We start from the raw sequence: 20,384 nt of genomic DNA, 5'->3' as shown, positions 1-20,384 counted from the left end.
GTCCAGTTCAATATTTACTAAGTGCCTTCTCAAGTATTCTATTTTAAATACAACTTATGAAGTTAATAAAAGTTATTTAAAAAATCTTTTGTATGATCTATTAAACAGTTACATCAAATCTTCAGTGGTTTCAGAATATCTGATACAAATTTCATGTAATATTAGTTTTAGCAAAAGAAGGAAAAATAGGTCATATTGACTTCAATCTATTATTGTAAATAATCATATTGGATGAAGAATACATATATGATATTGAAGACACAGGAAAGAATTATGCAGCTAAGAAAATATCACCTATGATCACATTTAAATCAAAAGGTATCTGCACTCTTAAGGGTTTTTTTAATGTATCTTGAAATCTTTGTGCAAAACGGAAAGCAATCTGTGTATTTCCTTAATGAAGATGTTTACAGAGATAACAAAGAGGTTTCTTCTGAAATGCAAACTATCTGCTTTCCGATGTTACCTCCTGTCATCATGGACTGGAATGCAGCTGGAAAGAAAAAAAAACTAGGTTATCTGAAAACATAAATGTCACCATCATACATGTTTATCAATAGGTCAGACACATACAATTAATTTGAATAATTTTTTCAATGATTTTAAGTACAGAAGGAAACTGTCATGAAAAGAAACCTCAAGTAAAACACTGGCAAAGTTATAGGACAAACTAACCCAATTAACATGTTAAAAATGTGTTTTTATCCAACTAGAAATGATTAATTGGTGTCTACATCCATGTTCACTGTTACAGAGTCTGAAGACTAGAGGCAAATAAATATGAGGATAAATGTCAGCAATAACAATTTTTAAATAACTTTAAAATATTAGAAATCTAGTCATAAAGTTTTACTAAGTGAAATATACATCTCCAAATATATTAAATTTTTTTCTCAAAAAGGAAAAATTATCAGTTTTATTCAATCCTCTTTATTTGAAACAAAAGAGAGTGTTGAAATCTGTGTATGTTAGTAAAAAAAAAAACCCAATATTGAAAATTTGCTTCATGTAATCTTATGATGGATTAGAACCATTCAATCAGAAAAAGTTACCTAGAGGCTAAATGACTTTCACAATTCTTACATTTTTTTTTCATAAGTTATTTACAAAACCAAAGAAACACTTACTTTACAATTTGAAATGAGAAAACAATGGCTCTTAAATACCACTAAGTTGAACTTCATGAAGTTTGATCAAGACTTTACAGGAAAGAAATGATTTAAAAAGAAAAAAACAACAGAAGAGTAGAATTAAAAGAAAAAAGAGTATCTGTGCTGAACTCATGTGTATAATAAATAAATCTACATTCATCTTACCTCCCATGTTTCCCAATCCATTTATCATAGTCTCTTTGATCTGTAAATCAAAATAGGTATATTTTATATTCTTTAGACTTAAGTGTTTCTATTTAACAGTTTTCAGTTTTACAAAAGGCAGCAATACTATTTAGCATTTTCTGTCTAAAAAGAGATCTTCATTTTGTGTAGGTAGTCCAGAAAAGTTTCCTATCAATTCATTTTTTAAGTACAATCCTATTTTCCCATTGTCTAATCTTCAGTTTGTAATATCACATGCTATACACCTTCTTTTCAAAAAACAAAGTATATAAGCACACACACATACAACTTTTTTTCACATTTCAAGAACATCCTAGGTCAGGGTCTCTGGACCCCAGATCGATAATTCCTGATTTTCAGCCACAGCCAAGGGATCTATCAGAATGTCCAGGGAGGGCAGGAAAGATGTATGGTGGTGGAGAGGTACTAGGAGGTGCTTATAAGATTTTCGAGAAAGCACAGCTTCTAACTCATAGTAGCATTCCATAAATATTTGTTAATGAATATTACAATTTGGAAAAAACAAAAACCTATTGATCTTGTAATATAGTCTAAGAAAAGTAAACATTAATAAAATTTTAGATAAAGGGAATAATGAGAGGATTTCTCAATCAGAAGAGTTATCCTCACTCAGGAGGTAAAGTTAATTTATAATATTCAGTATACTTTTCTTCTGTGGAAATATTTATTACAAAACTAATATTAAATTCAAATAATACAAAAGTATATCAAATAGCAGGAAGAATAATACTGATAAAGAACAGAAGCAAGTTCTACCTTTAGCTTTCCTTCTTTAAACCACTGACTCAGCTGGAGAATACCAGACTCAAATTTGTCCTTAAAATTTAACACCAGAAATCTTTCTCTGTAGTGGGGAAGAAAAGGATAATGATCAGAGACTAGGGAGGGAGTGAGAATGCCCAAATCAAATCATTCCAGAACACTAAAATTTGTTAATCTTTCAAACATTAGGACTTAATCACACAGAGTCTGGTCAGATATAGCTTTAGGTGTAGTTACAAGCGTAAGTATAATGGACTTCTATTGTATTCTCTGCCCAGCATCTATAATCCCATTTGGTAGTAACACTGTGATTTTTACTTTGTGGGTGACATCCTTTCCCCACCCTCATGTGACGAAAGCCAGGCCAGTCTGAGCCATTAAGTATCAGCCTGGAGATGTGATAAAACTGCAAGAAGAGAGCTGTTCTCTTTTTTGCTTGGATTGCTAATCTGGTAAAATGTAAGAGCAAAGATAACAGTCATCCTCCTGCTGCTGCAAGAGGAGAGCCTGCGAGGGAGCCAAGACAACCGGAAGAAAGCACAGCCCAGGGGTGAAGAAAAACTGAGTCATGGGACCTCCCTGGTGGCGCAGTGGTTAAGACTCCACCTGCCAGTGCGGGGGACACGGGTTCGAGCCCTGGTCCGGGAGGATCCCACATGCCGTGGAGCAACTAAGCCCGTGCGCCACAACTACTGAAGCCTGTGCGCCTAGAGCCCGTGCTCCATAACAAGAGAAGCCACCGCAATGAGAGGCCCGTGCACCGCAACGAAGAGTAGCCCCCACTCGCCACAACTAGAGAAAGCCTGCGCGCAGCAACGAAGACCCAACACAGCCGAAAGTAAGAATTAATTAATTAAAAAAAAAAAAACTTGAGTCATGACACCACTATGCAAACCTTTTATCCAGCCAAATCTAAGCCAGTACTAATACTGAACTTCTTAGATACATGAGCCAATAAATTTCCTTCGCACTTAAGCCAATATGAGTTGAATTTCTAACACTTGAAAAAAGATTTGTGAAAGATTGATTGAACAGATGCATCTTTCAAAAAGTTTTCTGCCAGGGACCTAGTTAATCAAAACCTAAATGACCACCTTAAAAGGTACATTTTCAAGTTTTATTTAATAAGAAAAATTATATATGAAGAACAACATATTTTGTATTCATCCATGATCTTTAAACCCCTTGGATCTGGTAATAAGGGGAAAGTATAGAACACACCTTGTGATGTTTCTTTCTTTCCGGATTGCTTCTACAGCAGAGGGTAGTGGAGGAGGATAAGGCACATCTTTGTTGTACTGAGAAATTTGACCACATAGGATGATGTGGCTGTTCTGATTCATCTGTTCAGAGAAAACTGATGATTATAACCTAAGATATACACCTTCCCTATGTTTACTAATTTTATGGCTACCTCAATGAAAGCCTCCTTGACTGTAATATTTAATCTTTTTTTTTTTTTTTCAAATGGCCACACCACTCGGTTTGTGGTATCTTAGTTCCCTGACCAGGGATTGAACCTGCGCCCTGGGCAGTGAAAGCACACAGTCCTAACGACTGGACCACCTCACCTCCAGGGAATTCCCTATAGTATTCAATACTATAATGCCAGTTATAATTGGCATTATAGTATTATATAATTAGTATTATATAATTATAATGCCAAGTAATTGATTTTGTTTTGAAGACTTACCCATTATATGTATTAGAGAGCTTTAATTAGCTAGAAAATAAGTCTACTGCAAAGGAACACAGCAGTAAATAAGAGTTTGGTAATCAGCAAAAGAATTGCATTAGTTCTCATTGTCATCATTGTTGCTACTTTTGTTATTATTGGTAGAGTATTTCTTAGAATTTAAATAATTTAACCTCAATTGAAAACAATTTTACATAGAGTAAAGGACAATGCAGTGTTAACAGCTAATGTTGATAAATTGTAACACTGTCAGTTAAAATATGTAAATACCTGCAATCTATGAAAATCCTTTCCTTACCCAAAGTCATGGCTGTAAGTTGGCTGATTTAAGTTGGTTGATGGTTAGAAGTGAGTTAAAGGTTAGAATTTCATTTGAATAATACAACTGTATTTTTTCACAAAAATAAATTACAGGTGAAAATATAACATTGCTAGCAAAGAACTGAAATTGATGCTCACAGTGCAAATCCACAAACAAATGGAAGTAGCTTCCGCAAGCTCTTCTGTATCACTTAATTACAATACTGACCATCATGTTTTTCACCATAAACCCTACAATTTTATAAAGTTTTTTTTCTCTCTCTCAGTATCAGGTAAAAAGATATCACATCAAATAAACCGTAGTATTCAAATTTATAACAAACAAATCAGAAAACAACCTGACTTATCACTGTATCACTGATGTCACCTCCAACATTGTCAAAGTAAACATCCACTCCAGAGGGGCATAATTCACGGAGCTGTTCTGCCACACTCCCCTCTTTATAATTAATTGCAGCATCAAAGCCCAGTTCTGAGGTCAAAAGGAGGCACTTCTCAGGTGTTCCACAAATTCCTACAACTCTGGAACAGCCCATCAAATGGCCAATCTAGGGGGAAAATTTTTGAAAATTAAACAACTTTCAACTGTCACAATTTAAATGTAAAAATGTGAAAGTATGAAAGTTAATACAAGTACATATATGAAAGTGTTCATCACAACTGAGGTTAGATTCTAAGGCCTTTAGCTGAAAGTAATTTGAAACCAAAAGAACTGAGAACAGATATAATGGCATTCTTTAAAAAATTAAGATTGAATAAAATTAGAGTTAGTTTGAATGTTAAAATCTCGCAATTTAAAGATGATGTCATAAAAGGAATAGTCAGACCCAAAACATCTCTATCTTGCAATTCAATATTTTTCAGGCCTGTGAGCAACTAAAATCACTATTAAAATGTTTTGTTTCAATGGTTTCACACTATAAAGGCTATTATTCATAAAACAATGTACTTTATAAATTTCTATCATAATATTTACTATACTTCTAGAACCCAATAAGTGCTTTCTTATTTGAAGATGATTTTTTTAAAATATAAATTTGTTTTTTAATTCATGTAATTCCAGACAGGTACTCTGTGATTTTCTTCTTCATATTGATTACAGCAATGCTCTAGCATTTACCATGTCATTTTTGGTTAAAAGAGAACAAAATACAGGGCTTCCCTGGTGGTGCAACGGTTGAGAGTCCGCCTGCCCATGCAGGGAACACGGGTTCGTGCCCCATTCTGGGAGGATCCCACATGCCGCAGAGCGTATGGGCCCGTAGGCCATGGCCACTGAGCCTGCGCGTCCGGAGCTCCGCAACGGGAGAGGCCACAACAGTGAGAAGCCCGCGTACCGCAAAAATAAATAAATAATAAAAATTTTAAAAAAAGAACAAAGTACAAAAATCTATAACATTTTTCATATTGTTAAGAAGAGAGTCTAAGCATGCTATAACATCACTTCTACCAAAAATGTGTAAAATAATCATATTATAAATTTGTTCAATTTTATATCTTAAATTATATACACATATCCAGAGATTCAGTTATGACTAGTTTTTTAGAAAATCAGATTATTCTCCAAAAGTTTACCTGCCCAGCTAAGGATCCACAAGCACCAGCAGCTCCACTAACAACCATTGTCTGATTAGATTCAGCAGTTATATGACCTTTTTCCTGTATCCCAATCAAGGAAGTCAAACCAGGCATCCCTATAGCTCCAAGAAAGTATGAAAGGTGTCCATCCACAAGCTGTGGGTCTACCTAAAAAATATATACATACCTTTTAAAAATAATACTAGGAATTTCCGTTTTAAGTCAACAGGGTAGAGACAACCTGTTAAGTACTGTATTGTGTCCCCACCAAATTCATATATTGAAGACCTAACTCTTAGTGTGAGTATATTTGGAGATAGGGCCTTTAAGGAGATAAGGTTAAATGAGGTCATAAAGGTGGGGCCCTAATCTGATAGGGCTTATGTCCTTAAAAGAGGAAGAGGCACCAGAGATCTCTTTCTATGCAGGTGCACAGAGGAAAGGCTGGATGCTGTGTGAGGACACAGTGAGAAGGCAGCCATCTTTAAGCCAGGAAGAGAGGCTTCACCTGAAACCAAATGTTCCAGCACCTTGACCTCAGACTTCTAGACTCCAGAACTGTGAGAAAATAAATTTCAGTCTATGGTATTTTGTAATGGCAGTTCAAGTGGACTAATAAACAACCCAACATAGTTTCAAGAACGGTAAACCATTCTTCAGTCTTGTTAAAATTCTATAATTTACTTGTACAAAGTAAAAAAAAAAAAAAAAAGAATATTACTTCTCTTATAGTAAAAAAAACCCTACAAAACCTTTAAAAGAGAATTGCCACATAAGAGATACCAAACATTCTTTCTTGTCAATGTCCCAAATATTTCAAAAGAGAGGAAACACTTAACAGGAAAACACTAGGCAAAACTGGAAAGTTTAAAAATCTCTGAGCAATTCCAGAGTAAACATTTATCTATATAAAAATGAGCTCAAACTCTAACAGTTCTCATTACTGATGCTTAAAATGGTCCACGGAAATGTAAGGAAGGTGTGATACAATTTCTTCTAGCTTAATTACAGAATAAAATGAGGTCTCTGTCAGCTTTTTAGCATTTTACGTTTATATGTTTACCAGGCCCAATCAATAGTTAATTATACTTCTCTCACATTTTCTGTGCCTGTTTTCTTATCTGTAACATTAGGGAGAATTGAAAAAAAATTATATAGAAAGACTCCCTCCCATAAAGGTTTTATAATAGTTTTTAAGGAATTGAATAATTTTGGTAAGAAGTCAATAAACCACCAAAAGTAATCAAGATTCGCCACCTTGGTCTGCCACAAAGAAAGAAAATGGCAGTTTGTAATCAGCAGTTTTAAATGGCTATCAGTTAAGCCTGGTGTGTGAATAAAGGTAATGGAGATATTAAAGTCTATAATATACAGAAAGGTCTACCGTACACTACACAGAAATGTATCCTGTAGTTAATAGTCATTTATTAGTAAAGCCAGTATAAAAACATTGTGAGATAAGTTTGCTTTTAGCAAAGATCATTTTTCTATCCCTTCTGAATTTCTCTTCCTCATTTCTAATACCTACTCCCCAAACATTTTTAAGCTCTCTCCAGTTGCTCAATTTCCCACTATAGCACAATGACAGGGAAAACTAGAAAGTGCTTAATGTTTCTCTTTCACTTCCTGCTATGAAATTTCTAGTTAAATATATTTTACTGGTACCATTAAGTTGGCAAATGATTGTGTAATGTCTCTCGCATCTCATTTTATCTTAACAGCCATCTTTAACTGATTATAATAATTGGTAATCATAAAAATACTAAAATTTTATAAAGCTTTTTACAAAGCCTTAATCACATTTATCATAGCTAAATTTAATTTAATTTTCACATTCACTTGTGAGGTAGCTATTGTTTTCATTTTGCACATGAGGAAACTGAGGTTCAGAGATATAAGGTAACTGCCTTGATGACAAATATTAGGCTGAATTACATGAGGCTGCCAGTTTTTGTAGGTCAAAACAGACAAATATTGGTAATTCCACATGGTTCAGCCTAACAGTAGAAACCGAACTCAAGATTTCTGACACAAGATGGAATTTCAAGCACAAACCAAATGAATTTCGTAAGTCAAGTGGAAATTTCTCAGGAAACTTTAAAGCATACAACTATAAGGGGCCTTCTAGTTCTTAGTATAAAACATTTATGTAAAATTTGAGAAATTAAATATGGAAAACAACATCACTCATTGGCAATCTAAGAACTGTCATACATAGTTACAACCAACAGTGGAAGAGGAATAAAAGGCTTTCCATATTCTGACAGCTATCTAAAAAGAAAACATGTGCTTTTATTTTTTCCCTGATAACAAAAAGAACTGAGCACCAAATGCATAAAGAAGGAATTACAGGGGGGGGAAAAAATCAGATACTTTATATTATACATCACCTTTTCAAGGATATTTCCATCTAGAATAACCTTGGTTTGCCAGGGCCAATAGAAAGAAGTCACAAAATCGCCTTTAGTAAAATTTGTGTGTTTGCTTTCTTCTATAATCCCAATACCTCCACCATCAACCACCTGAGACAGCTGCCAAGGTGATATATAGTCACTGCCAGTGTCTTCATTCATTCTACAACGCTAAGAAAAGAAAACATAGATTAGGATAATTCTCTCTGATAATACTGAAAGAGTTTACTAATTTACCCAGTGACTAAAAGAAAGTATGTAACAAGTAATGTTAAGTACAGTGTTAGCCAAACAAAACTTACCTTAATTTCTCTCTTCCTTTCAGTTATTTTTTATCCTGAAAAAAAAGTATCCCCTCTATAACAAGAGTGAAATTTAAAAGGAATTTAAGTATGTTCTAAAATAGATTGTGGTGATAGTTCCACAACTTTGTGAATAGACTAAAAACCACTGAATTGTACACTTTAAATGTGTAAACTGTATGATATGTGGATTATAGTTCAATAAAGCTGTTAAAATTCTTAATTACTTAAAGAAATTTATGTAATATTACATACATTATGCTAGCAAAAATAATACAAGATACTGTGTCAATGGTTTCAATGGATTGTTGCAAATTAGGTACACTTACTGTTGCTGATAATATTATAAAACTGTCCATTTCTTTATAGAAAACAAACTAGTAACATATAGACCATAATACTGCTCATTTCTTCAGCCAAGCAATACTGCTTCCTCAATGGAAATAACCCAAAAGAGAAATGAAACAATTTTTATACAGTTATTCATCACAACTTCAGACCAAGCACTACAACATTCCCCCTAACCTCAGCTGGATGTTCTCTTTATTCCTCAAAGACATAATGTCACAATAGCACCACACCTTTCCATAGGACTAGGGCTAAAGACTTCTCCCAGAGGTCAAGGCTTTCTTCCTCTCTGTGGCTCACTCTTGCCTCTCTCATGAAGGCCAAGATGTACAAGCCTACAGTGTGGTCCAGGAGATGGAATAGATGGAAGGCTGCTTGATCAAGGGGCCCCCCATGGTCTGGTTCAGTTCACCAGGGGAAAAGACCACACAGGGAATTGAGGCAGAAGCTTCTATGGGAATACACCACACTTCTGCTTATGTGCCCCTCCCATATATTCTTGAAAAGCAAGTGCAGCAGCCATTGGATACTGGCCACACCAAGAACCTGATTCTTAAGGCTAACAGAAAAAGTGGGAACAAGTAATTCCCCATAGGTAAGCGAGTGATGTCAACAGAATAAAATGTTATACAACCACCAAAATAATAATAATATCTGGACTAGTTTTTCATATGAAGGTATGAATATAAAATCACAAATATGAAATCAAAATAGTATACACATATTAAATATAACCATGTAAAATACAGTACACACATAGTGATTAAAATTACTTGTGAATTTGGAATGATATAAAATTTCAATAAGTTAATGTTCATCAGATTTCTTTTTTCCTCTTTAAAGATGCTTAGTCCTTTTTTTTTTTTTAACAGTGTCAAGTGAAAGCAACCAAAGTAATTTTCTTCCGTCCTTCCTTTAATACTTAATAAGCACTTACGCTTGTCACTGGAGATACAGTGATAAATAAGATCTTTGTCATAATAAGTTTTTATTAGGGAAAATAAATATCTAATAACAACATAAATAATTATTAATTACAACTGGGATACAGGCTGAAGGTCAAGGTACTGTTTTGAGAAAGTATAACAGAAAGGACTAGTCTGAGGGTTCAGAGTAATTTTTTTTTTTATAAATTTATTCATTTATGTATTTTTGGCTGCGTTGGGTCTTCGTTGCTGCACGCAGGCTTTCTCTAGTTGTGGCGATTGGGGGCTACTCTTTGTTTCGGTGCTCAGGCTTCTCATTGCGGTGGCTTCTCTTGTTGCGGAGCACGGGCTCTAGGCGCATGGGCTCAGTAGTTGTGGCTCGCGGGCTCTAGAGGGCAGGCTCAGTAGTTGTGGTCCACAGGCTTAGTTGCTCCGCAGCATGTGGGATCTTCCCGGACCAGGGCTCAAGCCCATGTCCCCTGCACTGGCAGGCGAATTCTTAACCACTGTGCCACCAGGGAAGTCCCTCAAATATTTATTAATCACGAGGCTTACACAATGAAATTCAGATGCAACATGAAAAAATATGAAAATAAAATTATTTTCACTAAGTCACAAAATCCTGATTCTTACCATGTAAGGATCCACAGAAAGGTAAAGAGTTCTGACTTGTACTTGTCCTTCATTGATATTATCTGGCAAGTTTACTTCTTCTACTCGGAAATTTTCTGCCACCGGATTACCATTTTTTCCTAGAATATTAGGCAAAAATATAAAATCAAAAAGTCACCTTCCCATAGAATTATTTATTATTTTTAAAAGGTCACTCTAAGATTTAGAGCACTCCTGGAATACACACATGAATAAATCCATATTGTTTCGTAATTTTTCTGTAACTCAGCAGAAATTCTTCAAATAGTTTCACTTGCTCTTGGTTTTCTCCAAGAATTTCCTTTGGCATATTGCTGTCAATGTAAAAATTTCTTTTTTAATGTGATTACAGGTAAATCACCTCATCTGTTATAAAATTATAGAAGGATTTCAAAAAGTAAAAAAGCACAGCCAGATTTTTTTTTTAACTATGAAAATTAAAATTTACCAGGTAGCAGAAATACCACATTAGCCAAAGTAAAGAGGTAAACTATCCTTCCTCATTTTAAGATGAAAAGAGAAACTTAAATGAATATAATTAAAACTTCATATTCATTGAATCATCAAATTTATAAGGTGAAAATAGAATGTAGACATTTTAATCTAATTGCTCACTTTACTAAAACTGAGAAAAGGTAAGTGTCTTTCCCAGGCCACATGCTAGGTAAGCACCAAAATCAAGGCAGCATGGGTCCAAACCTCTCAGGTTACTTCCATGCCTACGCTTCTAAGATTCAGGTTAGATGTCAGGTTAGATGACCTAGGATGACATAGGTCAGTGCTTTTCACATAAAACAGAAAAGCACATCTTAAGAATCAATGATACACATTACAAAGAAAAAACAAAAGCCACATATATTTGTAATATAACCTTCTAAAAATTATAATATTTTAAAATACCTTATTTCCCCAACAAGTGGCCTTGATAACTTATCATTTAAAAAAATGAATATTGGGACTTCCCTGGTGGTGCAGTGGTCAAGAATCCGCCTGCCAATGCAGGAAACACAGATTAGAGCCCTGGTCCGGGAAGATCCCACGGAGCAACTAAGCCCATGCACCACAACTACTGAAGCCCGCACACCTAGAGCCCGTGCTCCGCAACAAGAGAAGCCACAGCAATGAGAAGCCCGCACACCGCAACAAAGAGTAGCCCCCCCTCACCTCAACTAGAGAAAGCTTGCGCACAGCAACGAAGACCCAACGCAGCCAAGAATGAATGAATGAATAAATAAATAAATAAAAATTTAAAATGAATATTATATTATTTAAAGAGTTTCTTCTAATATCTCTACTAGTGTTAATATCTTCCTACCTCATTTACCACATTTACATCATATTATTACTTTTTGTTCCTCCATTTGCATTAATAATTATTAAAGACCACAGTTGTTCATTCATCACAGACAAATACATACCAGGTCGGGAATTCAATACCACTCTTTGTACAATCATCACCTTGTTTGCACAGTGGTCTCACAAGACTTCTGTATAAAATAACTCCTATAAACAGAAAAGTTTTAAATCACAAGTAAGTTATGAAATATTCAACAATTTAAAAGTTAAAAAAGATGTACATTTGTGTTTCTGAACAAGGAAAGGAAAAATCATATTTAGGATCCAAAAAAGATGTAGTCTCCTGTTAGAGTTTGCCTCCTAAAGCAAATATATGAAGAAAGACTAAATCTAATTAGAATATTTGACTAATAAGAACAAATTCACTGAAGATTGAGTGGAACAAAATGTTTTTGGCCTCATAATTCAGGCACATTCATCTTCAAGCCATCATGATTAAGGCTCCTACTGTAGCTTGATTAAAAGAAAACAATATGATATATTCCTCCAGAGTTAGCCAGTTAGTCTAGTAGCAAATAAAACACTAGCCGTTTAATTGAGATGTAACCAAATTTTCAAAAATTCTTTTATTCATTTATCAAAATGGAAATTTCTTAATAGTTCTGCTGATTATAAAAGTTAATATATCAAAAGCATTTTAAAATCCTCACCTTCTAGGAAATTATGTAATATAGAATGGCCAAGTGAGTAAAAAAGGATCAGTTTATTCTGGGTTTACAATCTGAGCTAATGAAAGAAGCAAAATGAAGTTCCAATGCTAGCAGTATCTGACTTGGGCATGCTTACTTTATCCATCACTAAAAATGAGAACAGACCATTAGTGTTATTCTGTACCAAGGACTGTTGTCCTATGAAACATATATACATATATATATATGCACATATATATTCATGTAATATTTAATAATATTTAATATATATTTCATTTAATCTAACAATTCTATTAAATATTTTATTATTATCCCCAATTTATAGATGAGGAAATGTGCCTTAAAGTGTTTAAGCACTTTCCTAAGGTGGTGGAGTTGAGATCCAAACCCAAGCTGTCTGACATTCCAATCACTTAACTACTACATAAAAATTTCCATCCTACATGTCTAAGTTGTTCGGTTTTTAAGTTACTAAGCAAATATTATCCTTTTTAAAATTATTTACTAGTTGTCTTCTCTCATTAGATATTTTATTTCATCCTCTTTAGTACCTAAAAATGTTGAGAAGCCCAAGAACAACAATTATATCAATGACATTTTTTTTACAATTGCAACATATTTTTTATTAAATTATAGTTGATTTACATTATTATATTAGTTTCAGGTGTAGAGCACAGTGATTCAACATTTTTACAGCTTATACTCCACTAAAAGTTATTACAAGATAGTGGCTATAATTCCCCATGCTATACAATATATCCTTGTTGCTTATCAACAGTTGCAATATATTTAGCTCTTAGCATCATTTCTAAGTTTATACAGCAGCACACTTAGACATTTGACAACCATCTGTAGCTCCATTTGATATTTAATAATGCTTACCTTGTATCACTGGGTAATTTCATTTACCCATGACTCTACTCCTAATCTAGTTTCTAAATTTGCAGGACTCTTGAATTTCTTCATATTTCTCTAATCCCATATAGTACCTGAGTTTCTTATATAGACCTGAGATTTATGTATACTTCTCAGAAAAATGTTAAATAATCATCATGGGGTATTTTTCAAATCTTGCGTAACATAGTATTTATATGGAGATAACTTATGGAGAACTTTCACACAGATTTATTTATTTCTTAAAACAAAGTATATAGGTAATATCCTTATTTTACAACGGAAATTGAGTTACAGTTTGTACCCAAGATCACATAGCAGTTAAGCAGAGGAATTAGGACTGAAACATAAATCTCCTCATCCCAGATCTCACTTGTCCTCACTCTTTCCACTATTGCCCGCCAATCACCTCCAAACACGGTTTTCACGTATATAGCCACATAATAATGTTCAACTCTTCTGTAGGTACCCTTTACAAGAGGAGAGGAATTCTGCTCCTAATTAAGAACTAAATGTCTGATGTTAGTGGCATTCCATAAAATAGAATGAAGAACATGGATATTCATCTTATTTGCTTCCTTACTTTTTATAATGTATATATTTATAATCTCACTGGTTGTGACCTTAATGGCTGGTTGCTCTCAATATACACTCTCTCCTTTCGGACACAATGTTGCCAGCTAAGGACTGCGTTCCCCAGCTTCCCATTAAAACAAAATCCCAGACATCATCCTATTCAAAAATCCCTCAGTTATGCATCTCTAACAACAGGTTGTTTTAAACATAAACACTATGCCATTAACATAACAGAATTAATAGTCCAGGTAATTCCTTGACATTATCTAATACCTAGTGCACATTCAAATTCCGTCTTTTTACAGTTGGTTCGTTAGAATCAAGGTCCATATACTGTATTTTTGAGTCTCCCCTTTTTTATTTCATGTCACCGATTGTTGAAAAAACATGTTTCTTCATTCCTTTGTCTGTTGAATGACCTTGGGTTGCATCCTCATAGTGTCTTTTTTTTTTTTTGGCTGAGCAGCATGCAGGATCTTAGTTCCCTGACCAGGGATGGAATCCGTGGCCCCGGCAGTGCAAGCGCGGAATCTTAACCACTGGACCGCCAGGGAAGTCCCTATTTTTATTTTTTTTCTCATAATGTCATTTACTTCATTCTTCTATCTCCCTTCTTATCCTTGACAGGTAGTTAGATCTAGAGGTTTGATTAGATGCAGGTTCAGACTTTTTAGGCAAGAATCTTTAAAGGTGGTGCTGTGTGCATCCTATTTCATCACAGCGAGAAGTCCATAATGTCTTGCAGGGCTAAATGTATTTTTTTAAAGAAAATCTCCTATTGAATCACCATGTGTGTAAATTACATAGGGTTAAAAGGCAAAGTTTTCCAAATTGATACTGGATCCAAAGATAACTGACCTTAAGTGGTGATTAACAGCACCAAGATGGCTAAATTTTCAAAGGAGTCTTTCCAAATGAAGTTTCATATTTGCCACCCTTTTCCCTAATTACTTTCAATGTATGTTTTATTACTTGAAATTATGCACACTGTAGATTTGTCCAAATACTGCTTATCAGCATGAAAAGCACACTATTAAAGTTTTCTCCCTCTGTACTAAATTAGAAAGTTTTCAAGTATCAAACACTACAATTAACTAATGTAGGATAATCGTGCAATATCCCTCCATAGCACAACAACACATTTAAAACATAAAGAAATTTAGTCACAAAATTAAAATATACAATATGATACACCAGCTCTAGATCTGAAAGGAGGTGTGGTGGTGGTGGTGTTATTCATCCCAAATGGGAGGGAAAAAAAAACTCAAGTCCTTATTGACTGACATCAAGCAGACCACATTTGCCCGTAGGTTCCTAACTGGTGGTAAACAATATTCCAAAATAATACCAGATCAATGATCAACTGAAAAATTCTAGTGCCAGTCAAAAAGAGTGTGTTATCTTAATGTCTACCTTGCAGCCTATTATAAGGGGTAGGGCACCCAACTAGGAAAAGCAGAGTACATATCCTGCTTCTAATCACGCGGGATCTTGGGAAAGTTCCTTCTCTCAGCCTGTTTCCTGAATGTACCTAAGTGCCAGGAACTGGGCTGAAGACTTAGTAGCCATTGTCTCCTTTAACCCCTCCATCCAACAACACTCTGAGGATGGTACTGTCACTGTTCCCATTTTATAGAGGAGGAAAACGAAGCACAGAGAGGTTGAATAACTTGCCCATGGTCGCACAACTGGTAATGACTGCACTAGAACCCACAGCCAAACACAACACACACCACTGCCATAACATGAGATTCCTAACGCCTTTAAAAAAAAAAAAAACTTCTCTACCCTGATCTTGCTCAATTATTCTGCCACAAATGACTGTTGCCCACGGCCTTATTACAAAACGTGTAAATCTCTGGGATTTCCTCCACTTTTTCTGGACGGTCGCTCTCCTTTCCTTTGAGACTTCTGTTTTTTTCCTTCCTTTCCCCTAGTATGTGGGGATTCCTGCATGGCTCTTCCATTTCTCAGTGGCTTCACCTTCTATGGCTCCTACTACCAACCACTCATACGTAAATTACTAAAAATCTGCGTCTACAACCCAGAATTTCAGACTGACTTCCCAGAATGTAAACACCAAGACAGGGAATCGTGCCTGTTTAGTTCAGTGATTTATGTTCACCCCCTATGCCTTGCACATGGTAGGTGCCCATTAAATATGTGTTAAATGAACATCCCAAGGACACCTTAAACACAATTATGTCCAAACTTGAGGTTGCTTACTACCAACAATTCTAAAAAAAAAAAAAAAAAAAGCCCTGCTTCTGCTTCTTCTCGAGCATTCCCTATTCCAGTGACGTAGGCAATAATGCTAGCGTCGCCAGCAGCTCCGGGAGGAAGCCGGGAGGTCACCCTGGTTCCTTGATCCTCCCTCACCTGAAGGGCCCGACCCAGCCTCGGGTTCCCCAGCCCTAACAGACCCGGCCGGCGGAGCCCCGCGCTTCACTCACCGCCAAAGAGTTCGGGAGGAAATCTCGCGCGGTTTGCAGAGCTGGCGAGGGGTTCGCCGCGCGACCTCGGCCCTCCGACCTCAGTACGCAGGCGCACGACTAGACCTCGGCTCCTCACCCCCTCCCCTCCCAGGGGCGGGCTTTTGAAGTTTAGGCTACAGACCTTACTGGGTCACAGCGTTTCCGTGGAAGGTTGGGAAGGTGCGGAGATTTAAAGACTAGTCACATGTATGGGCAAAGTGTATTAATAAGTTAACCGGGATTGGTGGCCTATGGCAGCCCCTACTACCTGGACCCAAAGAACAAATCGTTCAACCTTGACCAGTGAGTTCACTTCTAGCAGTACTTTTTTTTTTTTTTTTTTTTTTTTTTTGCGGTACGCAGGCCTCTCATTGTTGTGGCCTCTCCCATTGCGGAGCACAGGGTCCGGACGCGCAGGCTCAGCGGCCATGGCTCACAGGCCCAGCCCCTCCGCGGCATGTGGGATCTTCCCGGACCGGGGCACGAACCAGTGTCCCCTGCATCGGCAGGCGGACTCTCAACCACTGCGCCACCAGGGAAGCCCTTTAGCAGTACTTTGAAGGAATTTTGTTTTATGGATTTCTCCCTGAACCTCAGGTTGGAAAATTACAGTTAGTTAGGGGCCCGACAAGCCTACCCTTCGTTTTATAGCCGAGGAAACTGAGGCTTGGAGAACTGCTGTGATTGGACCATCTACTTTGCAGCTGGTTAGGGGAAGTGCTGGGGTTACAGAGTCTCTCCGGACTGCTGGCCCAGGACTCCTTCCCTTACAACAGGGCTGTCTTTTCTTTTGCAAAGAATCCCAACTTCCTCAAAGATGGATTACCCAGTGTGACCTGGCATCTCAATTTCATAATTGTTAATTGCCTCCTTCTGTGTTGAACTAGGTTGAGCAAGGTTAATTCCTAGGATAGCTGGAATTCCCCAGGGACTTCAAATCCTAAGGGAGACCATTCTGAATTAGGCAGGTGAAATAATTGCTATTTATATTATATTCATGTCAGAGCTAATAGCTAAGCATAAATCATAGTATTCAGTAGCTGAAAGGCGACTGGGATTGTGAGCAAGTGGGTAAGAATCATTAAACAGCCTGGAGCTCCTGGTAGCTTCACCTCTGAAATTTTTACTTCGGAAAAGCTTCAGGAAAGAACTAGAAGGATTATACTACTGTGCAAACTTCTTCATGCAGGAGGAGAAACTTACTTCTTTTATCTATCTTGTACAGGTAGACTTTCGATAACGTTTTGTTGTAATAAATTGAACCAACTAATGGAAAAGAAAATACTCTAACAGACTAAAAATAATAGCATAAAATATAGTCTAGAACTTGATTTTAAAAGACTCTCTCAAAGTAGAAAAGAAACCCTGCAATATTAAATTAGTTTTGACTCTCTTGATAGAGGGTCTGTGAACTCCTTGTAACAAGTGTGATTTTTCTCCCCAGAATGAGTTCCTATTTCCAAAGATTCAAGAAATGAGTGTATTAATTGTGTCCTCATGAGAGGAGAGAAATTTTTCCAGAACTACCTAGTTAAACCTCTCCCCAAATCCTAAACCTCAGAAACTGTGTTAGATAATAATTGTTCGTTGTTTTAAGCTGCTAAGTTTGGGGGTATTTGGTTATGCAGCAGTAGATAACCTAATATGTCCACTAAGGGAGTTCCCTGGTGGCCTAGTGGTTGGGATTCCAGGCTTTTACTGCTTTGCCCCAGGTTCGATCCCTGGTTGGGGAACTGAGATCAAGCTGCATGGTGTGGCCAAAAAAAAAAGGAGAGAAATGGTAGACTCCAGGGCTGGGTCAGGGTAAGCCCGAACCAGATGAGCCTGAACATCTTTTTTTTGGCTGCACTGCATGGCATGTGGAATCTTAGTTCCCCAACCAGGGAGCAAACCCATGCCCCCTGCAGTGGAAGCACAGAGTCTTAACCACTGAATGGCGAGGGAAGTCCAGTGAACATCTTTTTGCCACCAAAAATGATGAAGTATGTCACAGGGACACAGAAGCCAGCTTGAAGGGGATCCTACTGGCCAAATCTGGGACAACTTGAGCACCAAAATAATTAATTACAATAATGCTTTACAAACATCATAAACATAGAAATTTATGAATCTAAACCAATATTAAGCAAACAGAGAGAATGGAGTGTTCTTCCTTACAGTAGGATGCTGAGAGCTAGCTGATAAATGTAGAGGAAGTACTAGAGTATCATAAATACTAAATGTAAAATATTAGAGTATTGTACAGCTTTCATAGTAAAGATTGGATCAGACGAGAATTATCAGTGGATGCTAAATCTAGGGGGCTAAGATTCTGCACCCAATTTGGATTCTGCACCCAATTCCAGTTAGGGGAGTTTCCCACACACCACCAAGCAATGCTCAGACACCAGCTTGGGTGACTTACAATTCAACTCAATTCTGATACTATCTACCTGGAGATAATATCAGATCCCACAGGTTACGTGGTTGGTCCTATAAGATTGCCCCCCACACACACACACACACACATTCAGATGCCAATCGAAAGTCCACCTGTGCTTCTGAGAAACAGGCTATAGATTGGAAGTCCCAATGATCCTCTGCTTGGATTCAATCAGTTTTCTAGAGCAGCTCACAGAATTCAGAGAAACATTTTACTTAATAGATTACCAGTTATTATAAAAGGCTATAACTCAGGAACAGTCAGATAAGAGTGATGCATAGGGCAAGTATGGGGAAAGGGTGCAGAGCTTCCATGCCCTCTCCAAGCTGGACAGTCTCCCTGCTTCCCCATGTGTTCACTAACCTGGAAGCTCTCCAAACCCTGTCCTTTTGGATTTTTATGGAGGCTTCATTATATAGGCACGATTGATTAAGTCATTGCCTATTGCGACTGAACTCAGTCTCCAGCCCCTCTCCCCTCTCTGGAGATGGGAGGGTAGGAAAACTGAAAGTTCCAACCCTCTAATCACTTGGTTGGTTACCCTGGCAACCAGCTCCCATCTTTAGGTTACCAGTGGGCTTTCCAAAAGTCACCTCATGAACATAACAAAAGATACCTTGATTCCCTCAACACTTTTGAAGTTCCAAGGGTTCTAGGAGCTTAGGGCCAGAAATAGGTAAAGACCAAATAGGTATTTGTTATTATAAATCACAATACAACAGGGATATTTGCAGGATACTTGCACTGAAATAAAGTGCAAGTGAGGAAAAAAAGTGGTGATGATCTCAGGTGGCCTCAGCCTGCAGTGGCTTGAAGCGGGATTTCGGTTCCCAGCCAGAGACTGAGGTCGGGCCGTGGCAGTGAGACTGCTGAATCCTAGCCACTAGACCACAAGGGACCAGTGCCAGTGACAAGGCTCTGGCCCATGAGCTGTGTAGAAATGAATTTACACATAGAGATGGAAAGTAATGAAACAAGTAAAATATTTATTAGGAGGAAAAAGGGTACGTGTGGATAAACACATGGGCGGACTTAGAGAGAGAGTCGTGCCCTCGTGGTCGTTTGAATCACTATTATGGGGCATTTCTTCTGGGTTTCCTTTAGCCAGTCATCTTGTTCTGAGTCCATATTTGGTATATCTCAGGGGCCTCCTATGTGTGCCTGTGCATCTCTTAGCCAAGATGGATTCTAGTAAAGAGGGCTATGGGTAAGCCTCTACATCACCTACTATGCGGTGGCGCCCCCTCCCTTTTTGACCTCCAAGGAGCCTTTCTGCGTGTGTGTGTGTGTAGGTGTAGTCGGGAAGGTCTCCTTGACTCCAAGAATGAGAAATATGTGGTCTTTTATCTCTTATCTGGGCAGGGCTCAGCTCCTCTCTAGCTCCTGCTACTTTTGAGTACCTGTCCACAGGGGAGAAACACCAGCTGTTCAGATTGGGGCCCATCTAGCTCCTGCCTCAGTGATTATACAGTAGAAAAATCTGAAAGATCTTAATATTCCCTTAGTGAGCTTTGTGGATTAATGTCATTTATCAAATTTAAGAAGTTTTCAGCCATTATTTCTTCAAAAATTTTTTCTGCCCCTTTCTCTCTCCCTTCTCCTTCTGGAATCACCGTTACATGTATGTTAGTATCTTAATGTTATCCTACAGTTCTCTGA

At 37.1% G+C, this 20,384-nt stretch overlaps 1 protein-coding gene across 3 annotated transcripts; it reads right to left on the bottom strand.

Annotated features, from left to right (window-relative positions):
- Position 1: 1 nt before the first annotated feature.
- Positions 2–16,413, bottom strand: PTGR2 (prostaglandin reductase 2). 3 transcript variants are annotated; one of them, XM_004262222.3, is made up of 10 exons: positions 16,283–16,409; positions 11,772–11,856; positions 10,336–10,454; positions 8,106–8,297; positions 5,713–5,883; positions 4,476–4,685; positions 3,342–3,463; positions 2,115–2,202; positions 1,317–1,356; positions 2–493 (listed from the first exon to the last, which is right to left on the bottom strand). In XM_004262222.3, the coding sequence occupies exons 2-10, from the start codon at positions 11,806–11,808 to the stop codon at positions 408–410; spliced, it is 1,065 nt and encodes a 354-aa protein (XP_004262270.1). In that variant the 5' UTR covers positions 11,809–11,856; positions 16,283–16,409; the 3' UTR covers positions 2–407. The 3 variants fall into 3 exon arrangements, with proteins under 3 accessions (XP_004262270.1, XP_033257671.1, XP_033257741.1); XM_033401780.2 differs by lacking the exon at positions 16,283–16,409 and adding an exon at positions 11,254–11,343; XM_033401850.2 differs by lacking the exon at positions 5,713–5,883 and having other exon boundaries at positions 16,283–16,413.
- Positions 16,414–20,384: the final 3,971 nt, after the last annotated feature.

Source organism: Orcinus orca, chromosome 2 (assembly GCF_937001465.1).
Source record: "Orcinus orca chromosome 2, mOrcOrc1.1, whole genome shotgun sequence".
Taxonomy (NCBI): Eukaryota; Metazoa; Chordata; class Mammalia; order Artiodactyla; family Delphinidae; genus Orcinus; species Orcinus orca.
The sequence above is the reverse complement of the archived record's forward strand: the minus strand, read 5'-3'. Positions and strand labels throughout refer to the sequence as shown.